This window comes from Meleagris gallopavo, chromosome Z (assembly GCF_905368555.1).
Source record: "Meleagris gallopavo chromosome Z, MGAL_WU_HG_1.1, whole genome shotgun sequence".
Lineage (NCBI taxonomy): Eukaryota > Metazoa > Chordata > Aves > Galliformes > Phasianidae > Meleagris > Meleagris gallopavo.
The window spans coordinates 23,644,980-23,660,155 of record NC_139435.1 but is presented as its reverse complement, the minus strand read 5'-3'; the positions used below and the strand labels follow the sequence as shown (position 1 = coordinate 23,660,155).

Here is a 15,176-nt window from a genome sequence, read left to right as displayed (position 1 = left end):
TTTCTTCTAAGCATCTGCAGATTCAGTAGTTTTCTTCCACACATAGTAAAATCTAAGAAGTTTGTTTAATGTGTTCAACCACTCCTTTTAAGGATTAAACAAGCTCTAGCCCTCCTTTTGTTTGCTGCAATCTTGTCTACTAATTCTAACCAGATACTTAATACAAAAGTGAAATGTCATGGTATCCCAGTGGTCCTAACTAAAACAGCAAGTCATTTTATGGATGTCTGAAGAGCAGAGTGTACACCTTTTTAGGTCGCACAGAACACAAGTGCTTTTGAGGCATGAAGGTTGTGTTTCTATCAGGAAACATGAAGAGCAAGTAGGGAAATAATTGCTTTTTTATTGAACTGAAGATGTAATGTAGCATCCTTAATGGAAAATAACTGTTCATCTATATTGTAAAGATTTGACATCTAAATTTCTAAATTCTTCTCCTATTCTGTGCACAATAAACAGAGTATGAGAATGTCTTTTTTTTTTTTTTCCTTCTGAATAGCCTGATGTGCTTCCTGCTTTATATGCAGTAATGAGTAACTTGAATGGCATGCAGTTCATGTGATTGGAGTGGTGCCTGAGCTCTGAGTACTACCTGAGCTCTCCCAGGAGTCCAAGGGTTAAAGGCTGTATGTTTGTCATGATTTTGGCTAGGATACAGTAAATTTTCTTTCCAGAGGCTCCTATGATGGTGTGTTTGCAATTTTTGGTGTTGGCACACTGATGTCCTCAGCTATTGCAGAGCAGCCAAAGATTTTTCTTTCTCATGCTGCTCTGCTGAAGGGGACACAGCCAGGACAGCTGACCCAGACTGACCAAAGGGATATTCTGTAGCTTGGGGTGCCATACTCACCAATAAAGGCTGGGGTAAAGGAGGAGATAGTGTTTGTCTTCCCAGCAAACCTTTGTGCATGATAAGCTGTGCTCTCCTGGAAGTGGCTGAAGAGCTGTCCGCCAATAGGAACAAGAATGAGTTTCTTGTTTTGCTTTGCTTGTCTGTGCTTGTCTGGGAGAGAGTGAGTGAATGGCTTTGTGGTGCTGAGATGCCTTCGAGTTTAATCTACAGTAGTCCTTTTGGTGCCCAACATGGCACACAAAGGGTTAGAGATGTTGACAAATACAATTAGACCATGGAGTGTGCTAGACCAAATTTAAAGATATTAAAGCTGTTTCACTGCTAATTGGTAGGCTCCTGTGGTTGTTACTGGCCTTGCTTGCCTTACTACATATCAGAGTCCAGTGCTTATTAGTGGCTGCTTTTTTTTCTTGCTGTTTGCTCTACTCCCTATCATTTTACTTTGCTTTGCCTGGAGGTGTTTTGATAACGGCCATGTCCCTGGGCTGGCAGATGGCCCTGGTGACAGTGCTGCCCTGTGCTGATGTACTGGTCAAGTTGAGACTCCAGACCAAACTCAAGTCATCACTTAACAACTGACCTGTGGCTCAGTGCACACGGGAGCACATACACCTTGAAGCATCTGTGGCTACAGATAAGTTCCACTCTGGAGCGAGTATTCTTCAGAGTGTTTGTGGCTATGGAAAAGTCTGTGTCACAGCAGGTACACCTTGCAGTATCCAAGTCTATGGATTAGGCCATGCGAGTAAACTTTGAAATGTCCGTGGTAATGGATAAGACCGTGACACATCAGTGTCTGAAAGGACCTCTGAAGGATCTATTATGAATGAAAAAAAGCTGCACCAGAGCAGCTTTTTTTTTTTTTTGTACTTATACCTCAAAACAACTGTGAATATAGATAAGTCCATGCCACAGAAAGTATACTTCTGAGAAAGCTGTGGCCTGTTAATAATTATTGTGTACACTAGAACAGGTAGACCTCAAAGCATCTGTGACTGTCTACGTAGTGGACTGGATAGGTACACAACATGGAGAGTAGACTGTGAATCAAGGATGAGGCCATGCTGAAGCAGGTACACCTTTTAGGGACTGTTGAGAATGGTGTCCTGGTTTCTGCTAGGACAGTGTTGATTTTCTTCATAACGCCTGGTATGATGCTCTGTTTTGACTTAAGAAGAAAAATGCTGATAACACACTGATGTTTCAGTTATTGCTGAGGAATGCTGCACAGAGCCCAGGACATTTCATTTTTCAGCTCTTTGTGCTGTCCTACTAGCAAGGGGTTCGGGAGCACAAAGAGTTGGGAGGGGACAGAACCAAGGCAGCTGACCTACCCTGGCCAAAGGGATATTCTGTACCATATGACATGTGAAAAAAATATAAAACTGAGAGGTGCTGGCTGGGGAGCAGACTGCCAGGGACTGGCTAGGCATTGGTCGATGGGTGGTGAGTAATTATACAGCATTGCTTGTTTTGTAAATATATATTATTATCTTTATTGTTATATTACTGTCATTGCTCTACTATTTCTCTCTTCATTTTCTGTTTCAGAGTTCTACCTTTCTTTTTTTTTCCCCCAATTTTTCTCCCCATTGACTGGGAAGAGGAGGAATAAATGAAATGCTGTGTGGTGCTGAGCTGCCTGCTGGGTTAAACCACGACAGATGGACCAGCCTAGACTGCAACAGGGATGAAGGGAGGAGTTCATTGCAATGCTAAACTCTTCAGCCTCATCCAAAGGGATGTGGGGTGGAGACTGTACTGAGTACACCTTTCAACTGTTGTAACCCATGATTTGAGTTGTTAGAGGAAATCCTATAGTCCACTCAAATCAACAGAAGCCTCATAGAAGGTAATACGAGACCCGACCTGAGCTGGCTTTGGCATCCACACATCATACTGCCTCTTCTGTCCTGAACAACCACCATAAGAGACAGAAGCTAAATCATGGACTAAAAGAACACAGTAGACATTTTATGACTTTTTATGGATGTTTCACAGGTGTGGTTCATAGGGGAATCATACATGTGTATTAATTGAAGGGTGATGATTAACAAAGATATGTTGAAAAGTGTAGAACCTGAACACGATGTCAATGATATGGGAAAAGGGGTGGATATCAGTGTAGGTTTGGCTGAGATAGAGTAAATTCTCTCTGTAGAGGCTCATATGATGCTGTTCAGGATTTTTGGTGATAACAGCTTGATGTTTCAGTTGTTGCAGAACAGTGTTCATACTGAGCCCAGGACTGTTCAGCGTCTCAATGGTGCCCTGTCAGTGAAGGGGTTGGGGGTACACAAGAGTTTGGAAGGGTCAGCAAGGACAGCTGACCCAGACTGACCAAAGGAAAGTTCTATACCGTATGGCATCATACTCAGAAGTAAAAGCTGGGATAAAGAAGGAGGAGGAATGAGGGGGATGTTTGGAATGACGGTGTTTGTCTTCCCAATAAACTTTTACATATGATGAGCTGTGCTTTCCTGGCAATCAGCTGTTCAGCTGCTTCCAGGAAGCAGGAAGCAGAAGCAGCTGAATAGCTATCTGCCAAAGGAAGGTAATTAATTAGTTCCTTGCTTTGCTTTATTTGTGATTGTGGCTTTTGCTTTACCTAGTAAATCGTCTTAATGCACACATTCTCACTTTTACCTTCCTGATAGTCTCCTCCATCCCACTTGGGGAGAGTGAGCAAGTGGCTGTGTGGTGCTGAGATACTTTCAAGGTTAAACCACAATGTTGTAAAGGTGATGAATTCTATGAGCATTCACATAGTGCCACAACAACTCATAAGTTATGGGTGAGAGTTATATTCTTGATAAATGTGTTTAATATATCCATTCAATCCAGGGGGACACTTGCATTCCTGAATTATAGAAAACACAGAAACTACAATTTATGGATAGTTGTGCCGTACAGTCTTGTGTAACATTCTATACTGCATCAGTATAGAATAGTTCTTTAACTATTTAACTAACTTCTCTGTAACATTCCAGAAATTAAAGTGTGTCTTTTCAGTGCATTCTGAAACATCACTTGTCTTGTTCCACACTAGCCTGAAAATTTTTCCTTGGTGGACAGTGCTTTGAAAATCTCTAACCCAATTTAGTGCTTTCAGTTGTTTATTCCTGACAATATGTAAAGTTTAATTCTTGCCATTATGTTGTGTATGGTGTACTTACAAGTGCACTAAATATTGCGTGTACCCTCACTTTTTGTTCTTTTCCTGTCATTGATAGGATCAGAGCTGGAGAAAATGAAGCAGTCACATCCGAGCACTGCAGCTCATATGAAAGAGTGTTGATATGCTTTAGTACTTGTTCCCTGTGGCCTTCTTCACTCATTAATTTTCAAAGCAGGTAGCAAGGAAGACTCTGCAACAACAGAGGTCTGTGGGTTAGATGTTATTGTGGTGTGGCTGAAAACTTTCTGAGAAAAAGTTCTAATTAACAGAATGATTTATTTTTAAAATAGATTTTACTGTATGTGACATACTTTGGAGAATAACATTCTGGTCACCAAACTGGGAGAAAAATGGATTTGATGGATGGACCACTCACTAGATAAGGAATTGGCTGGATGGTCGTACTCAGAGAGTTGTGATCAACAGCTCAATGTTGAAGTGGAGACTAGTGATGATTGGCTTTCCTCAGGGATCGGCGGTGAGACCGATGTTACTTAACAGCTTTGTAGGTAGCACGGATAGTGAGATCAAGTGCACTCTCAGCAACTCTGTAGATGACACCAAGATGAATGGTGAAGCTGACACGCCTAGAGGGAAGGGATGACATCCAGAGGGACCTGGACAGGCTCGAAAAGTGGGCCATTGCCAACCTCATGAAGTTCAACAAGGCCAAGTGCAAGGTCCTGCATCTGGGTTGGGACAGTCCCAAACACAGGTTGGGTGGAGAATGACTTGAGAGCAGCCCTGCTGAGAAGGATTTAGGAGTGTCAGTTGGGGAAAGATTCAACATGAGCCAGCAATGTGCACTTGCAGCCCAGAAGGCCAATTGTATCCTGGGTTGCATCAAGAGAAATGTGGCCAGCAGGTCGAGAGAGCTGATTCTGCCCCTCTACTCTGCTCTCATGAGACCTCACCTGGAGCACTACATCCAGTTCTGGGGCCCCCATCACAAGAAGGACATGGAGCTGTTGGAGTGGATCCTGAGGACGGCCACAAAGATGATGAGAGGGCTGGAGCACCTCTCCTATGAGGACAGGCTGAGAGAGCTGGGGTTCTTCAGCCTGGAGAAGAGAAGGCTCTGAGGAGACGGTATAGTGGTCTTCAGGAAGAGGCCCTACAGGAAAGCTGGGGAGGGACTTTTGTAAGGGCATGTAGTGACATGATGGGGAGAAATGGTTGCGAACTGGAAGAGGGTAGATTTAGATTAGGTATCAAGAAGAAATTCTTACTGTGAGAATGGTGAGACACTGGAAGAACAGGCTGCACAAGAGAGGTTGTGGATGCCCCCTCCCTGGGAACATTTAAGGCCAGGCTGGATGGGGCTTTGAGCAACATGATCTAGAGGGAGGTGTCTTTGCCTATAGCAGGGGGTTGGAACTAGGTGATCTTGAATGTCCCTTCCAACCCAAACCATTCTATGATTCTATGATTCTATGAACACTGTTCAAGGAGCTCATGATCAACTTTGCTCTTACTGAGCACTGAAAAGATATCTTCAGTCATGTTTCTTTTTCAATATAGATTACCAATCTCCATTTTTTATTTTCCTTCACTGTTTTACTGATATAATCTGGGGTTTTTGTTTTGGGAGGCTGAGATTCATTCCATTTCCAAATGCGTGTTGGGGTCATCTTCCTCAACATCAAACTATTGCAGAAGAAGAAGAAAAGAATAGCTACTGAAAACTTAATCAAGCGTCCCACAGTTTTTAAGATCTTTATCTTCTAGGTAAACAATCCTGTGTGCTTCTTCCTGTGCCTTGACCCAAGTATGATGAAGAGCAAATTAATTTGCAGATACAGAAGAGGAACAAACCTATGTAAGAATTTTTTTTTTCTTGTTTTATTTCTTCTTAAAACAATGACAAATTGTTACAAGCTTTTATTAAAACAGTGGCATTTTTTTTAACCCAGATTTTTCCATCTATATCTGCAATGCAAGTCCCTATCCTGAATTTATGAAGAGTTAATTTTGCTCCCATTAAGTGGGCAAGTAGACCAGGCTATCTGTGGCACAGAGGGTAATAAAAGAGGTTGCAAGTTTGAATAAAATATGCCTATGGTTAGAGTGCTGTATGCCACTTGATATTCTGGAAGAGCATCTTATGTTGACTTGCCACAATCCTGTTTCTCTTCCCCTCCTTTCTCAGGCATTGGTGTTATGCAGCCGAGTAGGAAAGGTTAGAGGGCTGATTCAGTAGAAAACTAGCACTACTGAAATGTAGTGCTTAGCTGAATTAAGCACATTTGAATTGACAGTTGAGTTCCTATGCAGCCAGACAGAGATAGGGCAAGAACAGTTAGCCCAGGAAGGTGAAACTGGCTGCTAAGCTCTTTTTGGAACTGTACACTAAAGCAGGACCAGTTGGTATGAAGATAGTCACCTTCAGGTAATAGCAAATGACTTCTGCGCAGTAACAGTGCTAGCCTTGCAATTGAATACCAAGAGGTGGAACAAATCCTTCCCCACCTATGGCTGAGAGAAGCCTTGGATGCTATAAAAACAGTCCTTTTTAAGTGTCAAGGAACTCAAAATCAGTGTAATTTATGTGTACATTTTCATGGTTACACAAATGTCTCAAGCACATGTTGCTGCTAATAGGCTGTAATGCAGTGTTTGCCCTGCCCTGGCTGCCAAATCAAACCATTCCCTCATGCTGTCACGGGCATGCGTGACCTTGTGGTGGAGTGGATCAATGAAGAGTAATCAGTTGAAATTAAACTTGGAGTAGAGAGTGAGGCAAAGGTTTATTTTATATATTAACAGCATTTGTCTGGTTGCTGAGAGATTGGCCCAGCATGAAGGAGAGAAGCAGCCTGTCTTTCACTGTCAGCACCAGTTCACACTGTGGATCTTCAAAGCAAGTTGAAGCACAGGAGCTGCAAGGCCTCTGTCTAATGCCTAAGCAGAAAGCAGTGAAGCCCCATGTGAGAAGATAGGAATGGCTTTGATGGCACAGATCCAGGGTCCACCATGCTCTGAGACAGTTAACTGTGCCAGAAGGCAGCAGAACTGCTGAGCAGGGCACAAGGACAACATGACATATTCACACAGGATGGGGCAGGTGAAGTTCGTCATATTTCACCACCATGACAGTGGTGTGCTATGGACCTCAGAATGAAAAATGAGACAAGTACCCTCACAGAATCCAGCTACTGAAATCCGACATGGCTGGTCTGTTAGAAACATCAGTGACTTGTTTTGCAGTGAAAATCAAACTCATCTTACTTGCTTTGAATCAGTGCCTTGATGGCACTTGTTTCTTAAAGAAGAAAAGCATGTGAATGAGTCTCTGACCACCTTGTCCATGCCTGTTGCAATTTTGTAGGCCAGTATCACATTTCCCCTCTAAGCTACTTCCCAGGCTCAGGCTTCCTGGCCAATTCAGTCGCTCCAGTTCAGACATAATTCAACATGTGATAATTCCATTTATTTCCTCTATTCTGTCCCTCAGCTACATACAATATCCACACCACAGATGACAGAGTGAAGAGTGCTGTTTTACTCCCAGTTATTTTCCCAATACTTCCCAACATTTAATTCTTCTATTAGAATTATGTTTTTTAATCCGCATCTGTTGATGTTTTCGTGGAACTTCTTGTAATTCAGTATGGCACTCCAGAGTGATTACAGTAGTTTTATCACCCATAATTGCATAAAGCAAGCTGTTTTTTCTTTGTGCAGCTCACTTTACAGTTATTTATACTCAGTTCATCTGTCAATTCATTGGTTAGTGTTGCAAAGTTCTTCTGCAAGTCTTTGCAGTCTGCCAAAGTCCTTACTGTCTTGACTAACTTTGTGTCTTCAGCAAACTTTTATTCCTCACTGCTTAAACCTTTTCAGACCAGCTATGAATGTGCAGAACAGGTCCAGCACAACACTGGTAAGCTCCCTTTGTTGTGAAGACCAAACATTTTCCTGCTGCCCTTTGTTCCTGTCTGGAAATCCAGGTAGACTGTATCTGCTCTTGTCCTCTTGTTCTTCCTCTTCCAAGAACTCCAAAAAGCTGTTAAGCCCAGACTTCTCTTTACAAAGACTATAGTGGTGTTTCCTCTAAGGATGCAAACATTCCTCAGTGATGGCTCTGGCTGTAAGTACCAGTAATTGGCTAAGTATAGATATAAGTATATATATTTGGCTTATGAGACCACACTCTCTTGGACCCTAAAGTACTTGCTTTTAATAACTGATTAAGACATTGGTTTCTGGAACTCAAGTGCAATTTCTGCAAGAGGTAATGTCCAACTGTTACAAACTCAGTTATTTTATTCCTGAGTTTTCACTGTAATCCTTGTTGAATGCCATCAACAATTTTAACATTTATTTTATATTGACTGTAGACGTGTAACACATCTCTAAACGTGTAGCTCTCCTGGGAATCGAGCACTGTCGTTTTTCTCAGTATCAATAACTTTCTGTAGACTTAGAGACAAATATTTTCCAAGCATTGTTTGCTGGCAGGACCGGTATAACAGGATGACTATGTAGTCAGCTCACTGTTAACTAGGCCAGAGGAGGTGGAGATACACTGGATATTGGAAAAAATACTAGTGATTGTGAAGGGTGCATTGAGTGCCCTGCAGAAACACTGTGACTTGGATCCATGAGGCCTAACCATTCCAGTGCCAGTCAGCATGACACAAACTTCACAATCATTTAAGTGTGGCTACAAACAGCTTCCCTGTTAGCCTAGCTCTGTGTGACGGGGGGAAGGAGGAAAGGTATGGTCCTGTATGTACATGGTGGTAGGTAGGATTGTAGTAGTGCTAGAGCCTGCAAAACCTGCAACTGTTGATGTGATTCAAACACTAGAAAAGAACCAGCTCAGGTCTGCCAAGATCTACCTGGGATTATCTATCTGGACTAGTGCAAAGCCTTTGACATTGTCCCACACAAAATCTTTGTTTCTAAACTGAAGAGATATGGATGTGATGGATGGAGCATTCAATGGATAAGGAGTCGCTTGGATGATCATGCTGAAATTGGTGGAGATCAGTAATGAATGGTGTCCCTCGGGGGTCGGTGTTGTGACTCAGCACCACACAGTTGTTTATTCACTCACTCTCAATGAGTTGGAGGAGAGAATTAGAAAAAGAAGTTAACGTTTGGATTGACATAAAGGAAGTTTAATAGGATAGAAAAGAAAGGGAATTATAATAATTATAATGAAGATAAAATAATAAGCAAAACATGTGATGCAATCAATGTTGTTGCTCAACACCCACTGACTGATGCCTAAGCAGCAGCTCCACACTGCCAACCAACTCCCCCCAGGTTTACTGCTGAGCATGGCATCAAACGGAATAGAATTTCCTGTTGGCCACTCTCCCTTTGGTCACTTATCTTGGCTGTGTCCCCTTCCAGCTCTGTGCAACTGCAGCCTCCTCATTGACAGGGAAACACAAGAAGCTGAAATATCCTTGGCTTTGTGTAAGCACTGCTCAGCAAGAACTAAAACAACAGTGTGTAACCAGTATTATTCTCATTCTAAATCCAAGATACAGCACCATACCAACTACTAGGAAGAAAATTAACTCTATCCCAACTGCAAACAGGACAGTCAGTATTGGGACTGATATTATTTAATGTCTTTGTTGGTAACGTGGACAGTAGGATTGAGTGCATTCTCTGCAAGTTTTCTGATGACACTAAGCTGAGTGGTGTGATGACATACTAGCGGGAAAGGATGCCATCCAGAGGGATCATGGAAGACTCAAAAGGAGGACTATGCAAAACTTATGAAATTCAGCAGTGATAAGAGGCAGTCCCAAGCACAAATACAGACTGGGTGATGAGTCAATTGAGGACAGTTTGTGGAGCAGGATTTAGATCTGTTGGCAGATGAAAAGCTGGACATGAGCCAGCAGTGTGCACTTGCAGCCCAGAAGGCCAAAGTATTCCGGGCTGCATCAAAGGAGGGGTGGGAGGTGGTTGTCCCCCTCTGTTCTTCCCTTGTGAGGCCCCATATGGAATACTGTGTCCAGGCCTGGGACCCCCAGGGCTAGAAGGGTGTGGAGTTGTTGGAATGGGTCCAGAGAAAAGCTATGAAAATGATCAAAGGGCTGGAGCACCTCTCCTATGAAGAAAGGCTGAGGGAGCTGGGCTTGTTCAGCCTGGAGAAGAGGAGGCTATAAGAGAAAGCTACAAGAGAAAGAGATACTCCATCCTTGGAACTGTCCAAGGCCAGGTTGAACCTTGGCCTTTGGGCAACCTGATCCAGTGGGAAGTGTCCCTGCTCATTTCAGAGGGGCTGCCACTGGATGGTATTCAAGTTTCCTTCTAACCCAAACGTTTCTGTTAACCTGTGATGCTATGATCTGTGCTGTTACTGAATTAATAAGTTCTATCAGGGCCAAGTTCTAATTTGTGTGCTTCAGCAGAGAGGCTGCACACCTGAATGCAAATAAAATTACGATTTTCCTGTGTTTCTTGGCTGGACATGTCCAGTGACATCTCTCAAAAGCTGTTTTCCTGTCACATACGCTGCCAGCTGTTGAATGTAATGTGAAGCTGCTTAACACTCACCTGGGTACTGTGTTTTGCCACAGCAGACTCCAGAAGACAATCCATGTGAGAAAACTGGTGCAATCCCTGATGAACCATGATATCAAGAACCTTAAGGGGACTGTAACCCACAGGCAGCACCTTTGCAGGTAAAATTTGTTGCATCTGGTCTCCATGGGATTGTTATTTTGGTTGTGAAGGACAGGTTTACAGCAAAAGTTATGTAAATATTTGGAGTGCTCTACCAGCACAGTTTGCTGGCACTGTGCTCTTCACGTGGGCTAAGCCTCATTCGTTTGTTTTGAATGTATTAATAATATGCAGTGATGAGCATGAGTGAGTACCTATATAATGAAGCAAGAGAACCTAGTGTGGGAGGAGAACAAAAGTCTGTACGCAACCAATCTGCATTAAGGAGTTAAGAGAAATGATCTAGTAGGGTAACAACTCTCAGATCTGGCAGCTGGTTACCTCCAGCCCCAAGACAGATGCATGAAACCAGACAGCTGTATGGGAACTGCTGTCTATGACTGATGGCATTTGATCAAATATTCCATCCATCAAGCAACAAGTGTTCTGCCTGAGAGCATGCATGAGCTGGCACATGTGAGGGATGACTGCCTATTGCAGTTAGCTGCTCCCTTTGTTTCAGTGACTGCAGTTCTGCTTTTTGCCTCACCTGGAAGAAGCAAAGTGCTGGGAATTGTGTGGTCTGCACGTCTGAGATGAATCTTTAGTGCAGTCCATTTGATTTACTCCAAGTTAGGGTGCTTGTCAGCTCTCTGACCACATAGAAGAGGAAAGCAGTGCATAGAAGTACTTCTGCAGTGACCAACCAACGGCATTCAGATTTTGTCTACACTGGATCTGAATCTAGAGCAGTAAGTACTTCTAGTGCTGTGTTTTAGCAATAGTATCTATGCTGCTCCTGGCTGAATGTCCGTGAGGGTGACTGCCCTATCACTTATCCTTATGTACTGTGGGATGCAGTAGAGAAAATTTGTAATAGGCCTAGGTCTGCATTTTGGAGCACCTAGAAAACTAACGCAAGAAAGCAAAGGACATGCTTTCCTCTTTGGAGAGGCTGGCCTACTTAAAAAATGAAAATGAAAAGAACAAACAAACAAAAAATACACATTAGCTTATGTAACTAAAACAAAAATAAATAAAAGATACAATGTAAAAGGAGTTTCCAGAGGAGTCTCCTATGACACACATTTACAAAAGGCAGAAACAAGGGGAATAGAAAGAAAACAAAAGAAGCAATAGATGACTCAGAATAGTGTGGGCTGGGAAGAGAACACCATGCTCTAGTGCTCACTGGCATGTGGCTGGCAGTGGCTCAGGACCAGCATACGCTTAAAGCTTGAACATGCCTGACCTCCTGACATTTTGTCTTGAATTCCCAGTCAGGCAAATCCATCTTTTTTTTCTGTGTGTGGATGAACTGAGTGATGTGTTCAGTCTAAAATATTAAGGACAAGACAAAAATTCATAGCATGTTGGATGCAAGTGATTCTGTATTGCATTCATATGTTGGCTTTTTTGGGTTAAATCATTGTCTCACATGTAATTTCAGCGGTACAACGTGTGCCAACTTGAAAGGCCAGAGGTGGCTGTGTTTATAGAATCATCACAGAATCATAGAATGGCTTGGGTTGGAAGGGACCTCGCAGTTCATCAAACTCCAACCTCTCCTGTTGCAGGCAGGGCCATTAACCTCCATATCTAGAACTAGACCAGGCTCCCCAGGGCCCATCCAACCTGGCCTTGAACACCTCCAGGGATGGGGCTGCATTGTGGTGATGCAGTGGATGAGCTCGTGTGGAGGATTCCGTTATTATGAAGAGGGATTTGATGGTAAAATTCAACTGTACAATGAAATTATGGAGGTGCTCTGTCATAATTTATGAATACTCTGTTGTGTATACTGGGCTGGTTACCTGGAAGCTCCCAGTGTGTGGTTAAATTGGCAGCCATGGAACAGACAAGGAAAGACAAAAGTGCCTGAGAGTACAACACTCCACAGTAAATGCCTGAACTGCTGCTGGGCTATGGATGAGTAACTGAGTCTGAGGATCCTTGTCTAGCTGCTACTATCCTCCTGCATGGGTTTTGGTTAGCAGGATTGGCCATGGAGAGCATGATGGCATCCTCTAAGGCACTGCTGGCAGGCTGCTTGTCAGGGGGCTGTTTGGACCAGCGTCTCTGAAGTGTTCTTTAAGTTCTTTACCAAGAGAGTGGTGAGGTGCTGGAACAGGCTGCCCAGAGATGTCGTGGATGCCCCATCCCTGAAGGAGTTCAAGGCCAGGTTGGATGGGGCCCTGGGCAGCCTGGTCTAGTATTAAATGTGGAGGTTGGCGGCTCTGCCTGCAGCAATGGGGTTGGAGCTTCATGACCCTTGAGGTCCCTTCCAACCCGGGCCATCCTATGATTCTGTGATTCAGTGATTCTGTGAAAAGTGCAGTTGACTTTGCTCTGATTTGCTACTGAAGGATGTAGAGTTGTCTTCAGCACAGACAAAACTCAGCTCAAGGTGATCTCTACAGGGTTATGCCATGTAGCAGTAGCCAAGCAGGTGCTTATAGAAGGAGGGACGGTAAGAGAGAGAGAAGAGGAGGTCATTTCCGCACAGCTACATTCACTTTGGTAATGCTGTATTTTCATTCTGATTATTCTGATTATTCATTCTGTGGGCTCAGGTGGGCACTTAATGAAAATTTTGGACCTAGGACCTGGGACATTGTGGAGCAGAGCCAGAAGTGGGGAAATGGCAGTGCCCAGCTCTGCTGCTAAGGATGGCTGCCACTGCCTATACCTCAACTCAGGATAGCAAGATTTCAAATAAAAGACATGTTAGCAGCCCTGTTGTTTCAAGATCCTTTTCTCTTTCATTCTGAGTTTAAGTTTAAAACAGTATGTGGTATGAATACCAACCACAGAGTTCCTTCTTGACACAAAACACCAAAAAATAGACCTATTGAATACACTTGATAAATGGTGCCTACAGAGCACTGTGGCCAGAGGACCATTCTGGGGGGCTTATTTACCTACTGGAATCACCATAGTGAGGACTGAGCTACCTGAACTCAGTGCCTTTGTGTTGGACTGGTCAATCTCAGGTTTCCTCCCAGTTCCTTGGCACTTGAGCAGGGAGACAAAACACATCTCTGCCTTGGTATCTAAACATTTGGTAGATAGATGGTACAGAGGGCAGCTGCGTAAGTCTAGTCTGAAGCTTCCCTTATTCCTCCTAGAGCACCTTCCTTCCACCATTCTAGGAGAAGCCAAAGCTGCAGCATTTAAGTTGGAGGTGCTGGTGCCTCCTTGGCTTTCTGTGCAGGGTTTTCCCCTGGTGCAGAGCCTTCCCTGTGAACATGCACTCTCACTTTTGCATATTAAATTCCTATCAGTAGAAGACTTATACATGGATATCATAGTCCCCAACATATCTGCAGAAAAGGAGCAAAAAGCATGATGTGGGATCATGGCTTCTCACACAGCAGTCAGAGATATTCTTTATCAGCCAACCTGTATGCCCGAGATCATACTGGTGATACTTAAGATCTGTTGTTCATCAGATGCATCTCAAGGGAAAAGAATTTTAAATATAGAATCATGTTTGGCCAAAAACAGCAAAAAAAAAAAAAAAAAAAAACCAAAAACCCAATACCATGATGAAATGCTCCCTCTTCTGTGTCTAGCTGATATTGCATATTTTCTTCAATACGAACAAACATGAAAGACAACCCAGCTTTCCCTGTGCTGTGCAGATAGTTTTGCAATTCATCACTTCAAAACACACAAATCAGATGCTAGAGAAGGATTTAACATCTGATATTAAATATCCCCAGTAAGCTTGGGATCGGGGAAGCAGACTGCTAACTGCAATCTCTAAATTGGAAAGCTAGGATTTGAAGGCTGGACTGTTTAATGGATAAGGAATTGGTTACATGGTCACAGCCAGAGGATTGTGATCAACAGCTCTACATTTAAGTGAAGAATGGGAATGAGTGATGTCTCCCACTGGTCTGTCTTGAGATCAGTGCTCTTTAAGATCTTTATCAAAGAGCCAGATAGTGGGATTGAGTGCACCCTCAGCAAGTTTGCTGACATCAAGCTGCATGATACAGTTGATACAGTAGAAGGCATGCCCTCTGGAGAGACCTCATCAAGTTTGAAAAGTGGGTTCACATGGACCTTGTGAGGTTCAACAAAGTCAAGTGCAAGGTGTTGTACTTGGATCACTGTAGTCCCAGATGTGAGTACAGACTGGGAAAAGATCTTGTTGAGAGCAGCCCTGCAGAGTAGGACCTGGCAGTTCTGGTGAATGAAAAGCAGGACATGAGAGATCAGGGAGAAGGGGATGATTGTCCTCCTTTGCTCTGCTCTTGTTAGGCCCTGTCTGGAGTACAGCATCCAGGCCTGGGGCCCCCAGCACAAGAAGGACATGGAGCTGTTGGAGCGGGTTCAGAGGAGGGCCACTAAGATGATTGAAGGGCTGGAGCACCTCTCCTATAATGGCAGGCTGAGGTAGTTGGGCTTGTTCACCCTGGAGAACAGAAGGTTCCAGGGAGAACTCATTGTGGCCTTTCATTGCTAAAAGGGAGCTTATAAACAGGAGAGTGACTGACTTCTTGC

General features: G+C 43.4%; 1 protein-coding gene and 1 long non-coding RNA gene across 6 annotated transcripts in view; one reads left to right on the top strand and one right to left on the bottom strand.

Moving 5' to 3' along the window:
- The window catches only part of LOC109363940 (uncharacterized), a 44,194-nt gene extending 33,469 nt beyond the window's left edge, over positions 1–10,725 (bottom strand). Inside the window, exon 1 of the long non-coding RNA XR_014880544.1 lies at positions 10,557–10,725. This is a non-coding gene — a long non-coding RNA (uncharacterized LOC109363940). The remainder of the gene's footprint in view (positions 1–10,556) is intronic.
- Positions 152–15,176, top strand: part of S100Z (S100 calcium binding protein Z) — a 31,983-nt gene continuing 16,958 nt past the window's right edge. The window contains exons 1-2 of one of the 5 annotated variants that reach the window (XM_085213699.1): positions 152–5,850; positions 10,583–10,684. In XM_085213699.1, the coding sequence (XP_085069825.1) occupies positions 10,626–10,684 (59 nt within the window). In that variant the 5' untranslated portion in view covers positions 152–5,850; positions 10,583–10,625. The other 4 variants (XM_085213697.1, XR_014880541.1, XM_031557261.2 and 1 more) reach the window with 4 other exon arrangements.